The sequence below is a fragment of the Hetaerina americana genome, unplaced genomic scaffold, assembly GCF_022747635.1.
Source record: "Hetaerina americana unplaced genomic scaffold, ioHetAmer1.1.p SCAF_6, whole genome shotgun sequence".
In the NCBI taxonomy this organism is placed as follows: domain Eukaryota; kingdom Metazoa; phylum Arthropoda; class Insecta; order Odonata; family Calopterygidae; genus Hetaerina; species Hetaerina americana.
This window is the reverse complement of record NW_027287205.1, coordinates 47854431-47877731: the sequence shown is the minus strand read 5'-3', so window position 1 is coordinate 47877731 and position 23301 is coordinate 47854431. Positions and strand designations below refer to the sequence as shown.

General features: G+C 33.7%; 1 protein-coding gene across 1 annotated transcript in view; it reads left to right on the top strand.

Moving 5' to 3' along the window:
- Positions 1-595: 595 nt before the first annotated feature.
- gek (serine/threonine-protein kinase gek) overlaps positions 596-23301 on the top strand; it is an 84513-nt gene continuing 61807 nt past the window's right edge. Inside the window, exons 1-9 of the mRNA XM_071594141.1 lie at positions 596-701; positions 1166-1551; positions 3798-4081; positions 11342-11641; positions 12673-12816; positions 15264-15386; positions 16841-17058; positions 20081-20199; positions 20308-20418. Of these exons, the coding sequence (XP_071450242.1) occupies positions 1320-1551; positions 3798-4081; positions 11342-11641; positions 12673-12816; positions 15264-15386; positions 16841-17058; positions 20081-20199; positions 20308-20418 (1531 nt within the window). The 5' untranslated portion in view covers positions 596-701; positions 1166-1319. The remainder of the gene's footprint in view (positions 702-1165; positions 1552-3797; positions 4082-11341; positions 11642-12672; positions 12817-15263; positions 15387-16840; positions 17059-20080; positions 20200-20307; positions 20419-23301) is intronic.

Here is a 23301-nt window from a genome sequence, read left to right as displayed (position 1 = left end):
TCATCAAAATAAAAGCGCAATTAAATACATTACTAATGTGCTCTCGCTAGCGTATACCTGATTAATAAACATGCTAAGCTGGAGAAAATTATAGAATTAATAACTTTTTTATGAGTTCGAAATTTTATACATGAAAAATGGCTCTTTCGTCAAATGATAAAAATTTGTTTTGACTAACAAGTATCTTTGGTATCCGGGTTGGAAGTCATTGTAAACGCAATGTTGCCGATGTTACCTCGGAATTCAGCTACCTGTCTTAATGCATGGTGAGTGAGTTAATTGACTGGTTTTAACCCTATTAAACAAAGCCGCTGGTGACTATAAACTTCGTTGGGTTTTCATTTAGCGATTTTTAGGTTAATTTAGTGTCTCCGTACCTTCCACCGCGATGAAAAAGAGTCTGAGGAGCTGAACCTGTTTGCATGTAGCGCTTAGTATATTTCAGTTTATTAATGAAATATTGGTGTAAATAACCTCATGCCAAATGTAATATAACAAATACTGGGTAATTAATTTGTGTCGATAATAAACGTACTTTCTTGAAATTTAATTGGCAATCCTGCATATGTACCCCCACCCCGAGATTCCTCTGTCGGCTAGGTGTGGCAGCCATATTTTTGTTAGTAAGTCTGCTTGTTTGTTGTGTCTATTGCTGAAATGTAGCCAAGCACCGAAAGCATCAGCAGAAGCCGAGAAATTCGGTGAGGCACTGAAATTTAAACAATATATTAAGATAAACTGCATAGCCTTAGGCTATTTTCATATTTGCCATCTGATACATTATTTCAGTCCAATATTTGCAAAATAGACTTTACTTTTCGTGACTAATTGAAGCAATGACCCATTCACTCCCATTTTAATCGTAGCGTGAGGTAATCAATATCATCATCGAGTTAATCATTAATTTACTGCGCATTTGGGATGCCATGTATGTGTGTGGAAGAGCAATTACGCTTCTTTACAATTATGTTCGTCGATAAGCGACCTCTAATACTGTTAGAATTTAACGTTCAATAATTGTTTGTTTTCAATGTGCAAATTTTATATTTAGGTTTCAGTAACAAGTAGTATAGTGTATGTTTAGAATTTATTCCATTGTAAAATAATGTTTTGAAAGAAGTAAGGGTAACTGTTAACAAATAAATTTTCTTTAATTTGTCCACAGGTTAATGGTTGTCACAATGAGCAGGGAAAACATAGCGTGTAATTTATTCCCATCGCTACTGGCCTTACAGTGAGATGCAATACTGTGGTGATGAGGCAGTTGTTGCTGCTTCAGCAGCTGCTTCTGGTGCTGCCTGCCTATTCTCTCTTTGATCATGTCTGACAGTACTGTCTGCAAAGGGGGTGTGGTAGGGAGTGGTGGTACAACAGCCAGCGCTGAAGAGCGCCTCAGGAATTTAGAATCCCTATTTCTTGGAGGCCCAGTTTTAGGTAGAGGGCTGTGCTTGAGTTTGGAAACACTGTTAGATGTGCTTATTGTTCTTTATGATGAGTGCTGTAATTCCTCGCTTCGACGTGAGAAAACAGTGTCGGATTTCATTGAATTTGGTGAGTGCTTAAATTATTGTATATAGGTGTTGCTGACTCGGTTTTAGTATTCGTATATGACATTTCCAAACACGCTGTATGTTTAATGAACTCGCGTTAAGCGTGGCTCGATTATTAACTTAAAGATTAAAGATTGCTTAAAGAAACTTGCTTGGGAGTAATACCTTTCAGGAATATGTCCAAAACTATGTATTGAGACCAAATTTTAAATCCACGTGCTCCAAGTCCCAATTTCACGGGTTATTATATGTATTTTGGTCCTCGAAAGGTGGAGGGAAACGTACTTGATTGTTCCAATTTCGGTGGGCCAAATATCTTAAGAGAATTTGAGTAGAGATTGTGAAGTTTTAAAAGAAATAATTCACAAGTTGAAGGGAGTTAAAGAATATTCATTAGTAAAATGCATCTTTTTGATAAACGACAGAGTACTAAAAAAATTGGTGATTGTGCCGCGTATACATTTAATTGTCACGTGGAATCAAAATTGGCTCTCATGACATCTATAATAACTACAAGTTTGACGTTCTCAATGAATCCTAGAGTTAATTTTCCTCTTGAAGCTCTTCACCAGATTGATTTAGTTCAGTTATAAGAGGCTTTACAGATTTATTTTGCTCTATTGAATTGTTCAAATGATAGTGATGTTAAAAATAGGTATACTTTATCAGCACGTTAGAGGTTACATTTAAGTTTTCAATCAGTTGTTACAAAGATAGTTCACATGTATGGGGAGCTATTCTGGAGATAGATTCCTGTTAACCAGCCAACGGTGGTAGGGGTGCATCCACCAATGAGATAGGGCAAGTATGGAGGTTAGGAGAGTGGAATCCCTTAATTAGTTGCCATCCTTCATTGTTTGTGGAAAAAAGACGCCCTGAATTACTTCTGGTACATGAATGTCTCCTTAAATAATTGTTTTAGCCATCGTCATTGTTTTCAGTCACATAATTTTATTCAATTTCAAAAGTGAACCCTCTTTCTCTAAATTATTTCATTTAATTAGATCTCATTTACATAATTGTTTTCCTAATGATTACTGGTCTTGAAATTTCACTTTACAATATTTAACTTAATAACCAATTGGACCTCATCTTCTTACAGTCGTGAATTATTATATCTTATCTCTGTCAGGCCCCAGGTACCTAATATGTGCACTAAATCAGCTGTTACAGGAACAAAATTATTTGTTAAATATTCCTCTAACTTATGTTCCTGTAGCATGGTTTTGCAGTCAGAAAATCGTTTTGGCATAAAGTCAGGTCTATGGATGGCTTTTGGTATCATAACTACGTTCCATATTATTGAGCAAATAGGGGGGTGCTTTGCCTTTACAAACTTGCATCTTTTCACTCATCAATAAAACCTCTTAAATTCGTAAATTAGATATTGGATAGGGATTACCTAATTGGTTTACTCCAATGAAAATGGAAGCGTCTTGGGCTCTGCTTATATTTATTTTAAGAGAGTGTTACGAATCACACATTGGCCCAATATTAGAATGGAAAAGAAAAGACTTTGTTCTTCCTCATATATTTTATTATGCACAACCTATGTTTCAACTTACAAAGTCATCATCAGGATGACTGATGACCTGATGATGACTTTGTAAGTTGAAACCTAGGTCGTGCATAATAAAATATAAGTGGAAGAACAAAGTATTTTCTTTAGCAATATGAATCGCTTCCCCAAAGTTACTCCTCAAACGATTCAGCCCAATATTAGTATTTCTATATGGTATGTAATTCATTGCACCTATTTTTGCTGTATACCCTATCTTATATATTGCACTCTTATTTGGTCATCATCATTGGTTGTCTAGTTCAGTTATACAGCCACTCTTAATGTGTCTATGGGGGCCAACATCCGACATATTTTTATTTATTACTAAAAATCGGTTTAATTAAATAGTAATTAATATAGTGAAGTACCCTAATGCTCTCAGTATTAGCATTTTACGTTGCATAGGCTTGGGTAAACACAATATAATTTGTTATTGTTTTACTGTGACAAAAGTTGTCTTGAAATGTCTAGAAATTTGTGAAATGAAAGGCATATAAAGCAATATTTGAATGCCTTGATGTGTACCTATTTCTCATCATTTTTCCTTTTGAAATAATTCAAGTATTTAATGTATATCTAATATGCACACAATTCAATGTTTGAGTTACAAATGAATTTTTCATTCTATTAGAATCTTTGGATTCCTCTCTGAGTATTGATATTTGTTATTTTTTCTTACTAAACAGTCAAGCCAGTGGTTTCCTCCGTGAAGAACCTTCGATTGACACGTGATGATTTTGAGATAGTGAAGGTGATTGGGAGGGGGGCATTTGGGGAAGTTTGTGTTGTTCGAATGAGAGGCGGTACTAAGGAAGATGAAAGGGTTTATGCAATGAAAATCCTCAACAAATGGGAAATGCTGAAACGAGCTGAAACAGCATGCTTCCAGGAAGAGCGAGATGTACTTGTGTATGGGGACAGACGGTGGATTACAAATCTACATTATGCCTTCCAAGATGAGTCAAATCTGGTAATGATAGCTATATTAAAGAAATTATTTTAATGTGTATGATAGTTATTTCTATGAAAATTTCTCACCTTATAATAAAACTAATATCTCAGCAACTTTAAGTGTTTCAAGGTTACTCTAGCATGAATTGAACACTTGAATCATACCATTGTATTTTTTTTGAATGGATGTGTATGATGGCATTTCAGCCAGCGTGAATTCACATGTTGAAATATTGTGCACTCAATAAGTGAGAATCAGTGCCATTTTTAATTCCCCAGCTTTGTATTACAAAGTTGGAATGAATTAGAAAACCCAGGAATTCACCATCTCTAACGTATTTGGTTTTTCTGTCTACTCTTTCAATGTTTCCCTTTGAGGCTGCAATTGGCACTTCATGAACTCTGGAAGTATGCGTAGAGGTTAGGTTTTTATTATTAAGGGTTTTAGCTTTTTGACCTCAAAAAATTCTGCAGGCATGAGAAAATCCTGGCTTATCAGCTTAATGTATTAACTTGAACTTATAGATATATAAAGAAAACCATCTTGTAGTCAGCATCAGCAGATGCATTGTTGACTAAATGCCTTGAAACAAACTAGATTATTTCAGTCATGAACTTTATGCATCATTAGATGTAGAGTGAATAAAATTACTTGTTTCTTATAATCTTACTTTTAATTATTATTATTGATATTCTACCGTTAAAGGCAGATTTTTGGTGGACAGGCTAAAATTGTACAACGATACATTTATTTGTTTCACCTAACAAAACAGGACTTGACATCCAGTCCTGTGATAAGCTCTTCTTCAATTCTCCATACTTCCTCCCTCCCTTCATTCCATTCAACATACCTCTTGTATTCCTATCCCTTCATCATATACATAACATTGTCCCCTCTATTAAAATCTCCAACATTTTCAATAAGAATGCTCTGCATCCATCTTTTCTGCCCCACTAAGTTGAGTCTTTTGTTGTTTTCCTTCCAATTCATTTAACTTTTTCCATCCTCCAAACCCTCATTCCAGAAGTCTCTAATCCATTCTATCACTTAGCTTGAATGATCATATTTCCGTGCCTTACAAAACCATGCTCCATATTTACATATTCTCAGAAAAATATACACGGTCATGCTTGTCATCAGGCCTGTGAACATATAACTAAAAATCTTCTTCATTACAGAGTTTCACCACTTGCTAGTCTACACTAATGGTATCATTCTGCTACACCAAATAGTCTAGTCTGACAACAAGGAGCATAAGGTCTTTTATATGCCCTTTGGTGTCAACTTTTGGACTGCTTAAGTTACCGGCTAATGATGGGACCTTCTGCCAATGTTCCATTATCAGGACAGTAGTGATCTGAATTCTTAAAATGAAGCATTTAAATGTAACATCCAAGTTGACACTGTCGTTCTCTATTAAAAACGATGTAATAGAAACAATATTTTACCGGACACACCTTTAATGAACTTGGACAAAAAATGTTGAGGGTCACCTCATGAGAATCATTCTTTAGGACCAAAATGTATCATTGGATAAGCTTGCTACTGGATTCAAAAGTCGCATCTGCCCTGAAAAGATAAAATGCATGAACCCATTCTTGAGGATATGTTGAAACAAAATGTATCGTAGTAGATTTAGACCCCGATCCATGTAGAAAATACAATTGAAGTACTCTTCCTAAGTTAAAAGGTGGATGGAAACCATAGTAAACCATGCACCCATGTGAATAATGTAACACTAAGCTTCAAGTTGCATATATTCTTTGAATAAATGAAACATAGTAGGAGTGTTTTGGCCCCTATCGTTAAGGTAAATTTAACCCTTCAGAAACTAATTTTGGGAGTTGCCGGGGAATTACTTCATGGCACACATCATAGAGATCATTAGATCATATGGCCAGTCATAATGAATATTTTTCAATCAGTACCAAACAACTCCTGGACCAGACGAATACCTGTTACATTCTATATCGCAGTGTGCAGGACAGTCAATCTTCCAGAAAACGTAACCATTGTGTTAGGTATTGCTGCCCTCAAGGAATATAAAACATTTATTACCTGAATCATTCTGAGTTATCCTGTATTAGGGTAAAGAGTAATTACCTCTAACTGTGTAATATTTTAATCCTGAAAAATCAGTGTGCATTCACCCATCCTTTGTTTCTCATTCAGAGAGAAGCTATTATTTCCATGTAGAGATATGCTTCCATGGATAATGCCACTGGTTAGTACGGTCTATCTAATCTGACTTAACAATTTGTGTTAAATCCTCTCAGGCAATTAGGTTTTGCTAAATAGTATTGTTCATGACAAAGTTATTTCCAAGAAATTGTTGTTTGCCCTAAAATTAATACAGGCTGTGATATTCATTGTGACCACTCAGCCAAGATAACTGGAAGAAAGTTCGGAATTGCTCTTTGATTGAAAGCTCAAGGAAAGAGTGAATTTTTTGTTGTTTTCAGGGATAAGATATGCTATTTAATAATCACTGATATGAAGTACATTCTTATTAGTTTTGTGACCGGTTGATGATTAACTTGTTTTTTCAAATACTGGAAAGAAACTAATATGTAACGGGATAGACTGTGTTTAAACAAATGAAGAGCAGAAAGGGCTGATAACAGTGATTATAGGTACAACCTCTGGTGCCTCAGTTTTTGCAGTGAATTTAAACCATCTGAAATTGAAATTTTAACATCAGGGTTGTATGTGAAAAAGGAAGCTTGGTGAAACACCATCATGTACATAAAAGTTAAATAAGTAAGGTATAGGAAGGAAGAGAATGTGGTTTTTATATGTTAGGTATGAGTTACAAATTACTGAAGAAAGAAATCGCAAGAGCAAAAAAGAGTAAGTTCATGTGATATGGGTAATATTTGCTATGGTCTTTCTAATACATTGGCACTTTAATAGATCTATTATCTTTGGCTGGTTGATTTTAATTAAATGGAAAAATGCATTAGATTGCTGTATGCATTCAATTACTAACATCAACCACATATTCGTGGGGTAAATCAAGGAAAAATTAGTAATTGGGATAAATTGATTGAATTGCCTACCTGATATTGTTATTCTAATTATTTAGATGATTATTACTCCAGGTAATTTACTGATTAATGTGTGTTTTGGATGGACACTACTACCTAATAAGTGTCTTGTTTCTCCTGACAAAATACAACCCATCATCTTCTATGAACAGCTCTTCTTCATCTCTCTATATTTCCTTCCCTCCTTCATTCCATCCAACATCCCTATCCTGTTCCTGCCCTTTCCTCGTTTGCCTAAAATTCTCCGCTCTATAACAGTCTTCAACATCCCACTGCTGATCAATATGCCCTTCATCCATTTTTCCTGCCTCCATAGGATTTCTCTCAACAAACCCCTCTCCTTTGCCCACCATACCAAGTACTTCCTCATTTGTTTTCCTTTCTGTCCACTTCACCTTCTCCATCCTTCTTCACACCTATATTTCAAAACCCTCCTATCTATGCCTATCATCCTGCTTCAGTGCTTATGTTTCCACATTATACATAACTACACTCCATGTCAAAGTTATGATGAGCCTTTTCTTAACATCCTTACTCAATGTCCCCGTCATAAATTCCCTCCTTTTTGTGAAAACTTTTGTGTCTAATGCAATTTTCACCTCATGTCCTGTACTTTCTTTGCCATTTTGGTCCAAAACACTTCCAAGATACGTAAACTGTTCTCCCAGTTCTAGTTTTTGCCCTCCTATTTTAATGTTAAGTTTAGCCTTTATCTTTCTAGAAAACCGCATAACCTTTGTTTTATTTTAATTTATTTTAATCCCATATCTATCACACTAAATATTCAACTCACTTAGCGATGCTTGCGACCCCTTGGCTAACTGACAAACTAGAGCTTGGTCATCAACAAACCCAACTGATTTTATGAATACCATGCCAACTTTAATTCCTATATCCAGTTTTTCTCGTGCCTCTTTAATCATTTCCTCCACTTATACATTGAACAGCACCGGTGATAATGGAAAAACCCTGCCTTATACCTATTCATAACTTTACCTATCTGCACTCTTTGTCTCCCTCTTGCACCTGAGCAGCCTGAGACATGTTCAGGCTTTGGATTAGCTTTTCTTTCCTCCTATTAAATCTTATTTTCTGCTGTATATTCATTAGTTTTTTACCAATCCACTCTATCAAGCACCTTTTCAAAATCTACGAAATAAAAATAATTAGATGATATTCTAGTCATTAAAATTCCTTTCAGATATTAATAGCATTCGTGATATCTTCCATTGTACACATTATACTAGGAAGCTGTCACTTGTTGGACCAATACTCTCAACACCATTTAACTTTTCTTTTAATAATTTACAGCCCATAATGGCATCATAGTCAAGACTCTAGTGGAGAAAATCTAGATAATAAGCTTTATGTGTTGACTAATAATGTCAGATCTCACCTTCAAGTTGATGCTTAATTAGACCCAAGTTTTCTCGTATTAACGTGTATATTGAAAATATCATGATGTGCCAATCTAAGTGAAAACTGGTGTGAACATTTATAAATCATATTAAATCACGCATATGTGATTACATCAATCAATTGATAAAATATTTGTCTAAATGATTATTCAGCTGGAACATCTGATTTGCTACTACTCATTAAATGATTCAAATGCACTGGTTTTTAAAAGAGGAGATGTGTCCAAACTTATTACAAAGTAGATGCTTTTTTGAATTACTTCAATTAAAAATGGCTAAGAAAGTGTGTATGAAAAATTTTAGACCCTTCTATTATTAATATTTTATTTTGGCAGTCTAACATTCAAGGTAGTTTTTGGATTGACATATGCAGTACACTTACAAATTTTAGCCTGGCCTAACTGGAAGCAGCCTGACACCCAACCCTACAGTAAACTATTCTTCAATACCACTTACTAATTTGGCCCAAAAAATATAAATGGACTAGTTGCAACATATAATAGCTATAAATCTGTTTAATTTTTATGGGAATCGAGCTCTTGATGGAACAATTGACGGGAAATTAATTTAAATTGATTTGTTATTGGCTGTATCCTTATCCATAGGAAGCCCACCATCATAAAAATTTCATAATAGTTGGGGTATTTTGTTTAGGCTATCAAAGCTGGAGAGGCAAAAATGGGGTACACTCTAAATTACACCAGATTGGCAAATGGAAATCCTTGTCCTTTTATTCAAAGTTTTGTGCTTTCTGTTATTGGAGAATGTGTGGAAAATCAACTAAGGTTGAATACTTTTTGTACAGTTATTATGTTAATTCTGTGCCCTTTAAGAACTTTGCATTAATCTATGTATTTTGAAGACTTTTAACATAAGATCAAACTTTTTATGAATCACTAATATTTGAACAAAATATCCCCGAAGTCAGATTGTACTATTCTTATTTTTGGTATTCTCTCGTTGAAGGTAGGTTTGAGATGAATAAATACTAAACAGTGATATTTTTTTACTTCACTTAATGAAACAACCTGACATCTGACATTGCTACAAACACTAACTTGATTCTACGCACTGCCTCTCTCCCTTCATTCCATCCAACATGCTTATCCTATTCCCTAAAACTTCCTTACTTGCCTGACATTCTTCCTTCTATTATAGTATTCAACATCCCATTCACAAATCCTACCTTCTTAAGATTGTTCCCAAAAATTCACTCTACTCCACCAGCATGCATAGCACTTCCTAGTTTGTTTTCCTTTCTATCCATTTCACCTTTTTCATCCTTCTGTTTATCCACATTTCAAAAGCCTCCAGTCTGTGCCTATCCTGCTTTAACAACGTTGTTTTTTCACCATACAAAACCATATTAAGAATGTTTTCTAAATACCCTTATTTAGTACCACGTCAGTAATTCCCTCTTCCTTGTGAAAGCCTCTTTGCCTAGCGCAATTCTTCTCCTTAAGTCCCTACTTCTTTGACCATCTTGGCCCAAAACACTGCCAAGATATGTAAACTGTTCCACTTGTGGTAGCTTTTGCTCTCTATTTGCCCTTTACTTTTTCTTTAAATCTTCATAACCTTAGTGTTAATTCTAATCCTGTAACCAATTTTTAAATTCAATCAGCAATGCTTGTAACCCTTTGGCTGACTGGTAAACTAAAGCTTTAACCTTCACAAACCTGATTTTATATATTGTCTTTCTGAACTTCTTTATTTCTGTCTTATGAACTTTCATCCTAATCCTCAGGTCTTCCCATGCCTCTTTTGCCATTTCCTCCTCATATATTGAGAAGCACAGGTAATAATATACATCCTGTTTTTCATTTCTTCCATTTTTCCTTAAACCGCCCATCCCAGCTCTCCATCTGCTGCACTCACCAGTGCTGTGTGAGACTTACAGATTGCAGATCAGTCTGCAATCCCTCAAATCTACTTCAATTTTATGCAATACATTCGTTAATTCTATCCAATTCATTCTTTCAAATGCCTTCTCAAAATCTTAGTAGGCTGAGGCAATAATAACTGGAGGAACTCTGTACGGTGGATATTCCAAGAGTTCCCAATGAAATGTTTGTAATAGCTGTTCTTCTCATGTACACTCATGCAACGCACCCACCATCTTACACCGGCTGCTACTGACTGACCAACCTACCATGAGATTTCACCCCCACTTGTACATGCATGTTGGGCATACACATGCTGCTATCTACTGGCCAAATATGTGCATGTAATTTAAACATGGTATACGGTCATCCAATGTTCGTGACTTATTTATTGACTAACCCATGAATATTTGGAATGTATCCTATATTCCTTTATTAATAACCTTATTACTGCTATGGTATCACACGTTTTTTTCCCCTTCCTGAACCAAAACTCGTTATCACCTATGCAATCATTTGTCTTACTCCACCTGATTTCTCCAAATTTTCTGTTTTGATTAAATTATTAAAAGTAATGAAATATCAAGGAAATGTTCATGCCCATACAAGCACAAAGTATTGAATGAATATATTGTATTTTGTGTGCAACTCATCATATATATTAAGAGCATTAGTAGAAGTTATGTTCTCTTGCAAATGATGCTTAATATACAGCTTGCTAACTAATTCTGTTTGGATTTTCACTTGGTATGACTGAATTATTAATCGTGTAATATTGAATAGTATTACAAAATAAGATAATGATCTGACTGCAAAAAATGTGTGCACCTGTGTTACACCCATCTTGATAAATTATCATATAACTTTATAAGGTTCCTGTTTGGTCTGTAGATGATTAATATATTCATAAAATAATGTTTTATCTTTTAGTATCTTGTGATGGATTACTACTGTGGAGGGGATCTTCTCACCCTGTTATCAAAGTTTGAAGATCGTTTACCGGAAGATATGGCTCGTTTTTATATTGCTGAAATGGTACTGGCAATTGGTTCCATTCATGATCTGCGCTATGTACATCGAGATATCAAGCCAGACAATGTTCTTCTGGATGCTAATGGTCACATTCGTTTGGCAGACTTTGGGTCCTGTCTTCGCCTTCATGAGGATGGAACTGTACAAAGTAATGTGGCTGTTGGAACACCAGATTACATTTCACCTGAAATACTAAGGGTGAGCTTCTTTTTGCCTCTTTTCAAAAGTTTAGTAGTAAGCATCAATATTTTGTAATACTGATTTTACTGTAAAATTTGATTAAAAATGCCTTGTTGCATCTCAACATAGCTTTGTAAGAAATGTTGTTCAATTTCCTTTAGAAGTCTTACAGTCCATTTTTTTTACCTTAAACATTTGAATAACAAGCAGCGCTATTTGTATTTTAATTTCCTCAACTGAAACAAGAAGTAGTTGGTTAAAATAGTTAATAGTAATTGGATTAATCTTTATAGGAATGTTGAAGATAGTGAATAGAGCATGAGGCAACTGAATTTAGGGTCCCAGAATCTAATCCTGAGTGATGCCTTTGGACCCCCTTGCTTATACTTCATATTTGCAGTAATCTCTATCCCCATATTTACTGCTTAGTTTGAGATAATCTATATCTTTCAAAACCATCCTTCATTGGTGTGAATAGAGGTAAAAATCATAGTATTCATTCAAGTGAAGATGACAATGGAAAAGTAAAATATCTTCTTCCTTTTCATGGTTTTTCTTTACTTTAAAAACTGAACAGATTCTGCAAATTGTTAGCAAGACTGACTTGAATTAGCGATGGTTGATGTTTTATATAAAGTTAATATTTCTATTTCTATGCAAGATGTTCTAACCAATTATTTCTAAATCAATTATGGTGCATGTGTTCTAAATTTTATTGTAATTTTATGATATATTAACTTAATAAAAAATCAAAAGAAACCTGATTTTGTTTACCAGTCTTGATTTTACACATCTTTCCTTCATCCATTCAATAACACTAATTAGTAATTTCACTTTAATTTAATGACTGGCCAATTACCTTAGTGCCTATTTAATCACTTGAGTTCAGAAATAGAATGAATGAATTTTATTCCCTTATTAATTGTTTGGTATGATATGAAATGATTGTTGCTCCATGCAATGAATGTCTATTTGATTAATGACTTTATGATTCAGCATATCTCATCCATGTAAATTCCTTTCTGCAATCCATAAACCTTTCACTATAGGCGATGGAGGATGGCCAAGGGAGATATGGGCCAGAATGTGATTGGTGGTCTTTGGGCGTTTGTATGTATGAGATGCTGTACGGAGAGACCCCATTTTATGCTGAGTCATTAGTTGAAACCTATGGAAAAATTATGAACCACAAGGTATGTATTTACAAAATTGTTTTTCATTAATTTTCAATTAAAGCGGTAAATTTTTCATACCAGCAGCATCTATGATAGTCTAATACAAGCAGTAATTATATGGATGTATCGAGAAATTCTGATACAACAAGAAAATAAATATGGTGGATTAGTGGATGATGTACATGATAGTTTTTTGCCCGTTGAATATTTATTATTAATATGGACTCAGATTGTACAATGATACAACAATAAATTTCCTTGCCTCTCCTAACGGAACACAACATGACATCTTACTCTATAATAAACCGCATACTTCCTTTTTCTATCTTCCAATGTTTTCCCCACTATCACAGTATTCAACATCCCATCACCAATCAAATTGCTCTTCACCATCTTTCCTGCCTCCTTTTGATTTCTCACAGCAACCGCTTCTACCCCATAACTATTCCTAGCACTTCCACGTTTGTTTTTTTTCTGTCCATTTTACCTTTACCATTCTTCTTCATACCCACATATCCAAAGTCTACGATCATTTCTCATCTTGCTTCAACTACTATGCTTCCTCAGTGCACAAAACCATACTCCACATCAAAGGTTTAAGAAGTCTTTTTTTTAACATTCTTGCTCGGTATTCCTGTCACATCCCTTTATTCTTGTGAAAGCTTTGGCGAATGCAATTATACTTATTATGTCCCTATTACTTTTGGCTGTTATGCTCCAAAACACATCTGATAAAAGTCAACTGTTCTACCTGCTCTAGTTGTTGATATGTTATTTTAATATTCAACTAAGATTTTCTCTTATTTGAAAATTATATAATCTTTGCTTTGTTAATGATTAGTATCCACCCTCAGAGCCTGTGTGTGTCTACTTGTTTGTTTTCAGTGAGACTTCATTTCCCTTTGTTCGCAATACTTGCTTTGCTTATAAAATGATTTAGATTTAAATTCTAGGGATGAATAAACCTTCCCTTAACAATTGGTGTTTCAGCAGAGATCATCAGATGGAAATAGGATTTTAGTGCAGGCGATAATGAATAGCCTCTGAAAACTGAGTGCATAGATGAGATACTAGATACATAGATGCTCTGACGGCCAACATAAGTAGTAAGAAAAAATCATGTGTAGATTTGTTGAAAAAGTCTGAGCCCAAATCTGAAGAGAATGTTTAAGAAGTAGCCACCATATACGTAATATTAAGGAGATGAAATACGGATATCCTACAACCTCTTTCCTGCCAAAACAATTACCATATTTTCCTATCGATAATGCGCGCATTATCTATGCAAAAATGTTCATATGATCAAAAAAAATGACGATGCCTGTGATGTAAAATGAAAATTGAAAGAATCCAAACATTTAAATACCTATGTACACAATAATTTAGAGAAGAGTCTCGAAAAAATAAATTAGTCTGGAAGCATGCCTTTCTAATGCATTATATTTTATACAGATATGCTACTTTTACAGTTATTTTATCTCTAAAGTCCATGAGGAAAAGAGTGTGCAGTATCTATACAAATTCATGATAACTATTAAGTTCTAGATGCACGTTATATGTAAGGTGTGCGTTATTGATGGGAAAATACGGCTCTTAATAATGTGTTTCTGAAAATATCATGGACTCAGAAGGTTATTACAATGCTTGGGAAAAAATTTTCCAGCCATCTTTGGGTTTAGATTTTCCTTTCCTCCTAAAAAAGTTGCTAAAAAGCAAACTCCGTGTTTATTTCAATGTTTGCATCTGTAATCATTGGTCATTGTCAGTCAACAGATGGTAATGTTGAAGAAAACATTGATGAAAATATCAAGCAATGGAAGGGATGAGAGTGATTAAGACTTAAAATGCCTTTTTCTGATTTGCCTGTTGTTCATTTCACAGTTTGTTTGCATATTGATAAATTTATTCCATGCTTATTTTTTAATGATGACATAGTTAAATGTAGAAATATAGTGGGTAATTATGTGCCGGAAGTACAGCTATTTATGATATGCATCATCTCCTATTCCATATAAGTTTTTTCTACTTAAATGTATTTATTGCATGAATAAATGAAGTTGAAGACTCAATAGGTTACGTTTTCAATCCATTTCATGATGTGATGCATTACCTCTGCCCGTACATGTGACTTTTTTATTTTATGAAAAGAATTTTGCCACCAAAATGGGTCACACCCATTTGTATACATATTATATGCAATGGCAAAGCCAGCATTGAAAATTAAGTCTTAAAAAATGTGTAATAAATATTTTTTGCATCTTCTTCGTCTGTTTTAACCTACTTTTTTGTGTGCCAGATGATTCTCAAGTGCTGACTCAAGGTGCTCTGGCACTCTTTTATTATGACCTTATCCTGATTTTCTCGTTAAGTTTTTTAATCAATGAAAGGATCATGCTAGTGTAAAGCAATATCATAATAAAGCATGTTTTTTAGAATAAATGCTAATTTTATCAATTAATTTTCAGAACTGCTTTGACTTCCCGTCAGATGTGGGTTATGATGTTTCCAATGAAGCCAAAGATTTGATGAAAAGGCTGATATGTAGTTCTGACTTTCGGTTAGGACAGAATGGAATAGAAGACTTTAAGGTAAACACTATTGTTATTGGGGATTTAATCCATGGATAACTTGTCTTAAGGATGTCCACAAAATTATTATCATCAATATTATGTTTGATATCTAATATATGGCATTTAGTTGTCTCAAATACATGCAAGAACATGTGAAGGTAATTTGTATAGAAATTTCTTTTAACTGGATATTTTCTGTTGATTGAGTACTTGTTAAATTGAAACATGTTCAGTTTCTTTTTATTTCTTTAGGAATTATTTTTGATATTTTTATCACTTCCTGTGGGAAAATACAATAACTAGAGGATTTTTAAGGAAAGCCCACTCCGATCCGAAAGGATATGTGTTCATTTAGGAAATCTTGAAGTTTATTCTCATAATAGTTTGCTTTTGTGGTTGCTTTAGAACAAGCAGTTTATAATGTTGTTCATGTCTGCTATTTTATGTAATGGCAATGTTTCTACGTAGGTTAGGGATTGCATGGGAACTTTGAAAAACATCTGAATGGTTGAATAAATGCAATGATATTTCTGTGAGACATATATTATATGCAGCTGGCTTTTTACTTTTTGGTTAGAATTGGGTATAATTATGATGAAAGTTAGGCACATATTTTCAGCCAAGGAAATCATTATGAATTTTAAAAAATGGTTGAAATATTCTAGTCACATTAGAATATTTAAACCGAAATACTTCCTGCTTTCTTTGCTATAAGATCATTTTGAATGAATTGACTTTTGGATTGTTCTGAAAATGGTTATATTAAATCAAAGATGATGAAAAATATTATTTTTGGTGCATAAATGTTTTTTTCGGGTGTTTCAAATGTCTTCTGAAATGAATGCTTCGATTTTATACCCTCAGAACTTGCTATATTCAATGGCAACTTAATATATGGAAAGGATGTAACAACAAGTGTATAACATGCCATTATTTCCCTTGATAATGTAACTGTCAAGGAAGCAAAATGAATGTAAAATTTAGAGTATGGTACTTGTAAAAACAGTCTTCACACAGTGCATATGATCAGTAAAAATTGTGACTGGATTATTTGTAATGGAAATTTCAATATGATTAGATATATTCCTTTAGCTGCCCATATTGAAGTTTAGTGTGTCACATTTTTTCCCTCGTACTTAATACTACTCGTACTTAATATGGCCTTTAACTTCATGTAAGAATTTATCATCTGATGACTAAATGTCAATAAAATGTCTGATTCATTTGGTATTATTGCCATGAAAGATTGCTGTTATGTCAAGCGTGCATTTTCAACACCCAATTTCTCAGTATATCACTCTGAATGTTGTATATTATTTTAGGTCCTGGATCTGTAAAATTCCTGTGGACAATTCAGAAAAGTTCTCTGAAAGTAATGGAAATAATAGAAAACCTTATCCCAGTGTCACTCGCTAATTTATTTTGGGTTTTAATTTTGCCAAACCTCTTTAAAAATTTTCTCTCTCTTGCAGAACCATCCTTGGTTTTCTGGTTTAGATTGGGAGACTGTAAGAGACAGTTCAGCCCCTTATGTCCCAGAAGTGAGTTCACCCACCGATACTTCCAATTTTGATGTTGATGAAACTGATGTCCGTGCTGGGTCATCAGATGCAGTTCCTCCAACTGCAGCCAATCCAGCCTTTACTGCTTTACATCTACCTTTCATTGGTTTTACTTTCACTCAAGGAAGGTGAGTTGTATCAGTCAAAATGATATTTTGAGATTTCACCATAAAACATATTCTTCACAGTTGAATTATGTTACTCTCTTGAGTTCTGGTGCAGTATATTTAATTTGTATTAAATCCTCAAGAATTTCAGGTATCTTTGACAAATAAGGTGTTATTGTTCCCTAAAAATTACTAATAATTAAATTGAATCTTGCCTGCAAAGCTGTTACATGGTGAGAATTTTGTGCAACTGAATGATTATTAAATATCTCTAAACATTATGAAACATTGTTTCATAATATTAGAAGTGATATAGGCTAGCCATTTCTTTGATGCAGTTTTGCACTGCCTCAGCCTTATTTGTTGAAAGTATTGTGGCCTCGTAACTATATTTATTTTTGATGCAACGAACTTTTACTAGGCAACTTTGCAACAAACTCGGTCATTCCTGCATGAATCATTTTACTTTTTACTTGTAAAGGTGAAAATACACGGGTAATGTGTTATTGTAAGAATCAATGTGTGTTCACTTGACCTAATGTTATGAAACTAAAACTTTGCCCATTATTAAATTATATATTATAGCGTTAAACTCCACTTACTGTTTATATTATAGATGACCTTTGCTGTTGGTTTCTCTTGGGTACCCATTTGGGTATTAACTTTTGTGACAGCTCTGAAAACTCAACTGTTTCAGCAGTAAAAACCTTTAAAGAACTGGTTCACACCGTGTCTTTAGAAGTGTATCAAGGTTGAAGGGTGCTCAGCACAGCTCATCTCATCTATATGCTTTGCAAAATATATTGGACATTACTTTGTCCTGACTTATTTCCTAGGTGAAGGTTGAAATTCTTGTCTTTGTGTGCATTGGCTTTGTAAACAACTGATTCACCTGTTGTCATTTCCTAGTGTCCAGGTTAAAGTGTGCTTAGGACCAATCAGCCCCTTATATTTGTTGTACAAAATATCATATGCCCAAAAAGAAGCTGACCTCCCATATAACGTCATTGTTTTTTTTTGGGGAAAAGGTAACTTTTGAAGATTTTGTGCTGAAGCATTTTGGGTGTGCACAGACAATATAAAATGCATTATGTATTGTATTTTTGTCATAGTTATATGATAAATAGTGGCAATTGTTAGTATTAGTAGTAGTAAATTATTTAAAATGAATTTAGCTTTCCATACTTTCATTTTAATTTCCCAAACCTGTGGGTGACAAAAAATTATGTCTCTCGATTAATTTCCAATGATATTGAAATGGACTGGCCCATGGTACATAACACTTCAAGCAGCCTTAAATAACCACTCTCCAGAGAGAATAATTTATTTAGAATGCAGTTAAAAGCAGAAAGGCCCACATCTTATTGTAAGAAGTATGGCAGATCCTCTGCAGTTTCTCATTTTTACTTCAATTTGATTTGGCAGTATCATTCGACTCCTTTTAAACCACATTTAATGGCACTCTTTCTTGAATAAAGTAATGTATGCCATTGCTGTGTGTCCTCCTCCCTTTCCATATCACTGCAATTCTTCATCTGCATATTATATGCAAGGGATTGGTTCTCTAATCCAAGCATTTGTATTTTGAGCTCTCTGCTCTTTCCAGAGCACATTTGTTTTTACTTTTCATTCACCTTCTTATGATAAACTAGAAACATGGCTTGTAATGACTCTCTGTTCCTTGTCAAATGTGATTTTTGGGGTTTGTAGCATTGGACAAAAATAATTTCAACAAGTCTATGGTAGCGGAATATCAGCTGTTGAGCATCAACATCCATAATAAAATTATTAGTAAGCATGTATAATTAAGAAACAAAATTTTAATACCACCGGGACATTAGATATGGAAATAGTTATAAGGATAAAATAACAATAGTTATCAGGATAAAATTAATAGAAACTTCTCTTGAATTTATTGATAAATATTGGTAACATATTCCTTCTGGTAACAGTCTTGGCCTTGCAAAGTCAAAAGAATTATTTCTGGGGTTTCAATTTAAATGGATTGATGGAATTTTAGCAGGTTTATTATGAACAGTGATGGAAACATGGTACATTGAACAAAAATGGTACATTGGAAATCATGTTATCCTGATATCTTTCCAGGATTAGGGGGGATCTAGTTTTTGCAACAAACTTCATGAATAAACCCCTTAAGAAGAATGAAATCTTCAAAATTTGATGGTATTAGGCCCAACTGTGTGGAACTTCATCATGAATTTTGAAAAATAAAAACTTAGTAAGTTTCACTGAATTTTATCAATAATGACCAGTTTCATCAAACAGTCAACATCATCAGGCAGACACTACAAGATTTTTGCTGTAGATATACACATGGATGAGGTGGAAGGAGGAGGCTTGAGTAGGGACCCAAATCTCCTCCCGAAATTCAATGGATTTTATATTTCACAATTCAAAATCTTCAAATATTTACTGTAGTCTCACTTTCCTGCTGAGACCTCCAGATTGTTAAGCCATAAATATTATTCAAATGTAGAAGTGATATAGCTGATGAAAGGGAACAAAAAAGGCCAAAAAATAGTCTCAACTGCCCAGAATATGAGCAATTCAATGCAAGTTAAGAATCAGCAAAATGAATCAGGTTTATGAATAACTTGTTGCTAGAATTCCATCAAGAATTGTTGTTATCATTGATTCCAAACTAGTGTAAAGGAGTTGAAGGAGTTAGTGAAAATTTCCATGGTGAAATATCTGGTCACTTGAGATGTATGGCCTACTGCCTGTTCTTAGTTTTAAAATTTAAATGTATGCATTTCCCTTAACTCCATTAAATTAAGCAAATAATATTTAATGGTGATGACTTTTTCTTCGTCACTCAGCATTTTTGGGCTGATTAAGTATTTTGTTTCCTTCAAAATTGCTATTATTGAGTAGCAAAAGAAGGTTGTGATCACATCAGAAAAATTACCCGCAATGTAGTCAAAGTAATGATGTTTTTAAACTGTTTCAAATTGTATTTCAGTTATTAATTATGGTCAGTCAAAGGTGTTAATGTAAAGAACCATTTCAATTATTTTTTCAGCTCTATATCTGACCTCGGGTCTTTACCAGGTAATCAGACAAATTCTAATAATTCAGCTGCAGAGAAGAGATTGAAGCATTTAGAAGAGGAAAATCAACATCTTTTGAAAAAGATAGCAGGTATTGTGAGCTTACAAATGATTTTCGAGCTCTATGAATGTCTTAGATAAACGCTACATGAATGATGCTTTAGTTCTGGTGGCTCTAGATGGTACATATCTCTTCTAGAATTAAATGGAACAACTGCTGATGAAGGAAGGAAAATTTCACCAACATCTGAAGGCAATGGAATGAGGAGGTTGCAGGATGAAATAAATATGTTAACTAAGAGGAATAGTGGTTAGTAAACAAAAATATTGACAAATATTATTTGTCATGATTTTTTAATGATTTTTGGAAGTTTGCCATGAAGTGGATAAATATAATTAATTCATTTCTAATATGATAACTGTTTGCACTCTTTATATTATGCACACATTTGCACATTGTAATGTTGTGTAAACAGGTAATATGCACATTGAACCATTCTTGAGTACTTTTGAAAAAAAATTCAAGGAAACCCTCCTTCAAATCCATGTCTATGAAGCTTTCCTGTTTTGATTTGTCAAGTAAATCATTGGTTTGTTAGCTCACTGTTCGTGCATTGTTATGATGTGTTTCTTTAAAAAGAAGGTACTTAGTAGTATATACATACAATGTAAAGTTTGAGCCCTGATAAATTTGTCTGTTAAGCAGACCAGCCTTTACTTAATAGTACTAAATCTCTGCATGAATTTTATCTCTACTGACTGTAATATTTAAATAGATAAGCAATTTTAAGCATTTTAGTGACAATAATCATTGTTGTAGTTTGCACTAGTTGAAATTTAGTGTCATGAGCATAGGATTAAAATTACTTTCATTTGGAAACTGATTTGCATGTATTTAATTCATCCATAGTTTATTTTCAAAGCTACTTAATTGAAAATATGCTATCAGTAAATTAATGTTGATCACAAAAAATTCAATAAATTGAGTTTATCAAGTTAAAAAACACTTGTGATAGTGTGAAACATATGTACTTTAAAAAAGGTTGATTGTAAGATCTTTTTCTTGAAGATAGCCTTTGATAATTCAGCACTGGTTTAGAACTTCAGTAATTTTTGTAGGGCATCAAAGAAAGAGCTATGATTTATTACTTACGTCATCTGGCAATCTTCTTTGTTCTATACATTATTTTCTTCGACAGCTAACTTTGCATTACTAAACATTATGTCGGTAAGGCAAAACAATATGAGTTTTTATCACACTGGAATTTGAAAATGTTTACTCTGGTCATCTTGGCCTTAAATCCAAATGTACTGTACAGAGCCTGAAAAGATCAAATGTGCAAATTTAATCTTTGAAATAGGAATCCATGTAAAGTGCGGAAAAAACAAGCTAAAATTGATGTTTTGTCAAATATCAGTGATCATGTATAAAAACCTATCATCTTTGCACTCACTAAAATTGCATTGTAAACAAAATAAAAGATAAACTTGCTTGAAGTGTTTGAACTGTCGATTGTCTGTGCTAATGGATGTGCGATTAAGTATGGATAATTGAAAAATATGGGTAACTGGAATACATGGTAAATGTGGTGCAATATTGGCAAATAAACATGGGAAATCTCCTTCTTTATTCCATGAGATTAAATTGAGCCATTTTATGAGTCGCATTATAAATATACAAGAACCCAGAAGTATCATCAAGCAAATAGCAAAACATATTTTCCTCAGAAAGCTAATCTAACATAACCTGGAAAGAAGAGATGACTGGAGAAGGGCACTTTTTAAAAAGTCTCGCTGATACAGATTCTTATCCTTCACGTGATACCGATTTAAATAATGCATTGTAGATGGTTTATATATATTGTAAAAGAGAATATAGAATTATCAAGGCTGGTGAATGCAAATGAAACGATGATGGGAAAGTGTGGATAGTTAAAAAAGGAATATGAAAAAGTTCTTTGAAATTTCAAAGCAATTTTTTTTATCATAATAATTTTATTGAAATGTCGAGGTGCTGCATAGAGAGTAGCAGCAAAATGGATAATCCGCATGGTGATAATTGAGGGTTTACTATATTCAATTGTCTGTCACTGTGAATCAGTTCTTTGTAAGCCACAATTGAATTCTCCCATTTCCTAGCCAAATGGAAGAAACTGAAACCATTGTTTTTGAATGATGCAATTGGTCTTAAATGACTCAAAAATAACATGTCACAGTGCCTCACTTAATGACAAGTTTCCTCAATAACATTAAGTGAATTTTCATTCAAAAAATCATATAAATTTTGATGTAGGGATTTCAGTACAATCTCTTAAGAACAAAAGTAAGTAATAATTTAATAGCAGAATTTGTAAAGCTCATAATAAATGCTTTGTCTGTTTTTCACCAAAGAAAACATTTTTTACTCATGTCTGAGAGACTAGAAGTGAGCAAGGCATGAACTTATAGGGTGTTATAGTTGCAAGTGTATACTTGTTTGAGATGAAATTATGTTAATTCGCTAAAAATGATAATGAGAACTCGGGATTCACTGCTCTGCATTTGCTTGGATGAGATAGTACTGCTGCATTATGTACAAACTCATTAATAAGGAATGATTTCAAAGGTAAGCTTATAAGTCCCATCATCTGTAACTCCTTATTGATATGCCGTTAATCAAGACTAAGGATTTTCACTATATCTTCTCCTCTTACCATGTACATAGGCCAACATCAGTTATAAGGATATATTTACTCATAAAGAATCTTGTAAAACAAAAAGCAGTGTAATAATTTATTGATACCTCATTGATAAATGATAGGTTTTAGTGATTCATCATTTAGCATCTAAACTAGTTCAATGCAGATTAAGTGTTTATTATTTGTCATTAGCAATTGTTTGATTTTCAGTAGTCCTTCCATTATCATTATTATCGGTGATCTACCAGTTGGGGTAGATTTTGAATTGATGGAAGCTAGCAAATAGCACAGCGACGATATCCTTTCCTCTCTAACAAACTCCAGTGATCATGAATGAAAACTCATGGTCTGTACTCTCACTAAAATTGTATCATAAACAAAATGCACTCAATGACACAATAATTGGATTTCTGGATTTGTTGGTGACCCATTCGACCATGCTCTACACATAGTAGTCCAACAGATTTGAATCTGTGCTGTTGCGAGGCCAGAATTCTTGGGACCCAAACATGTCC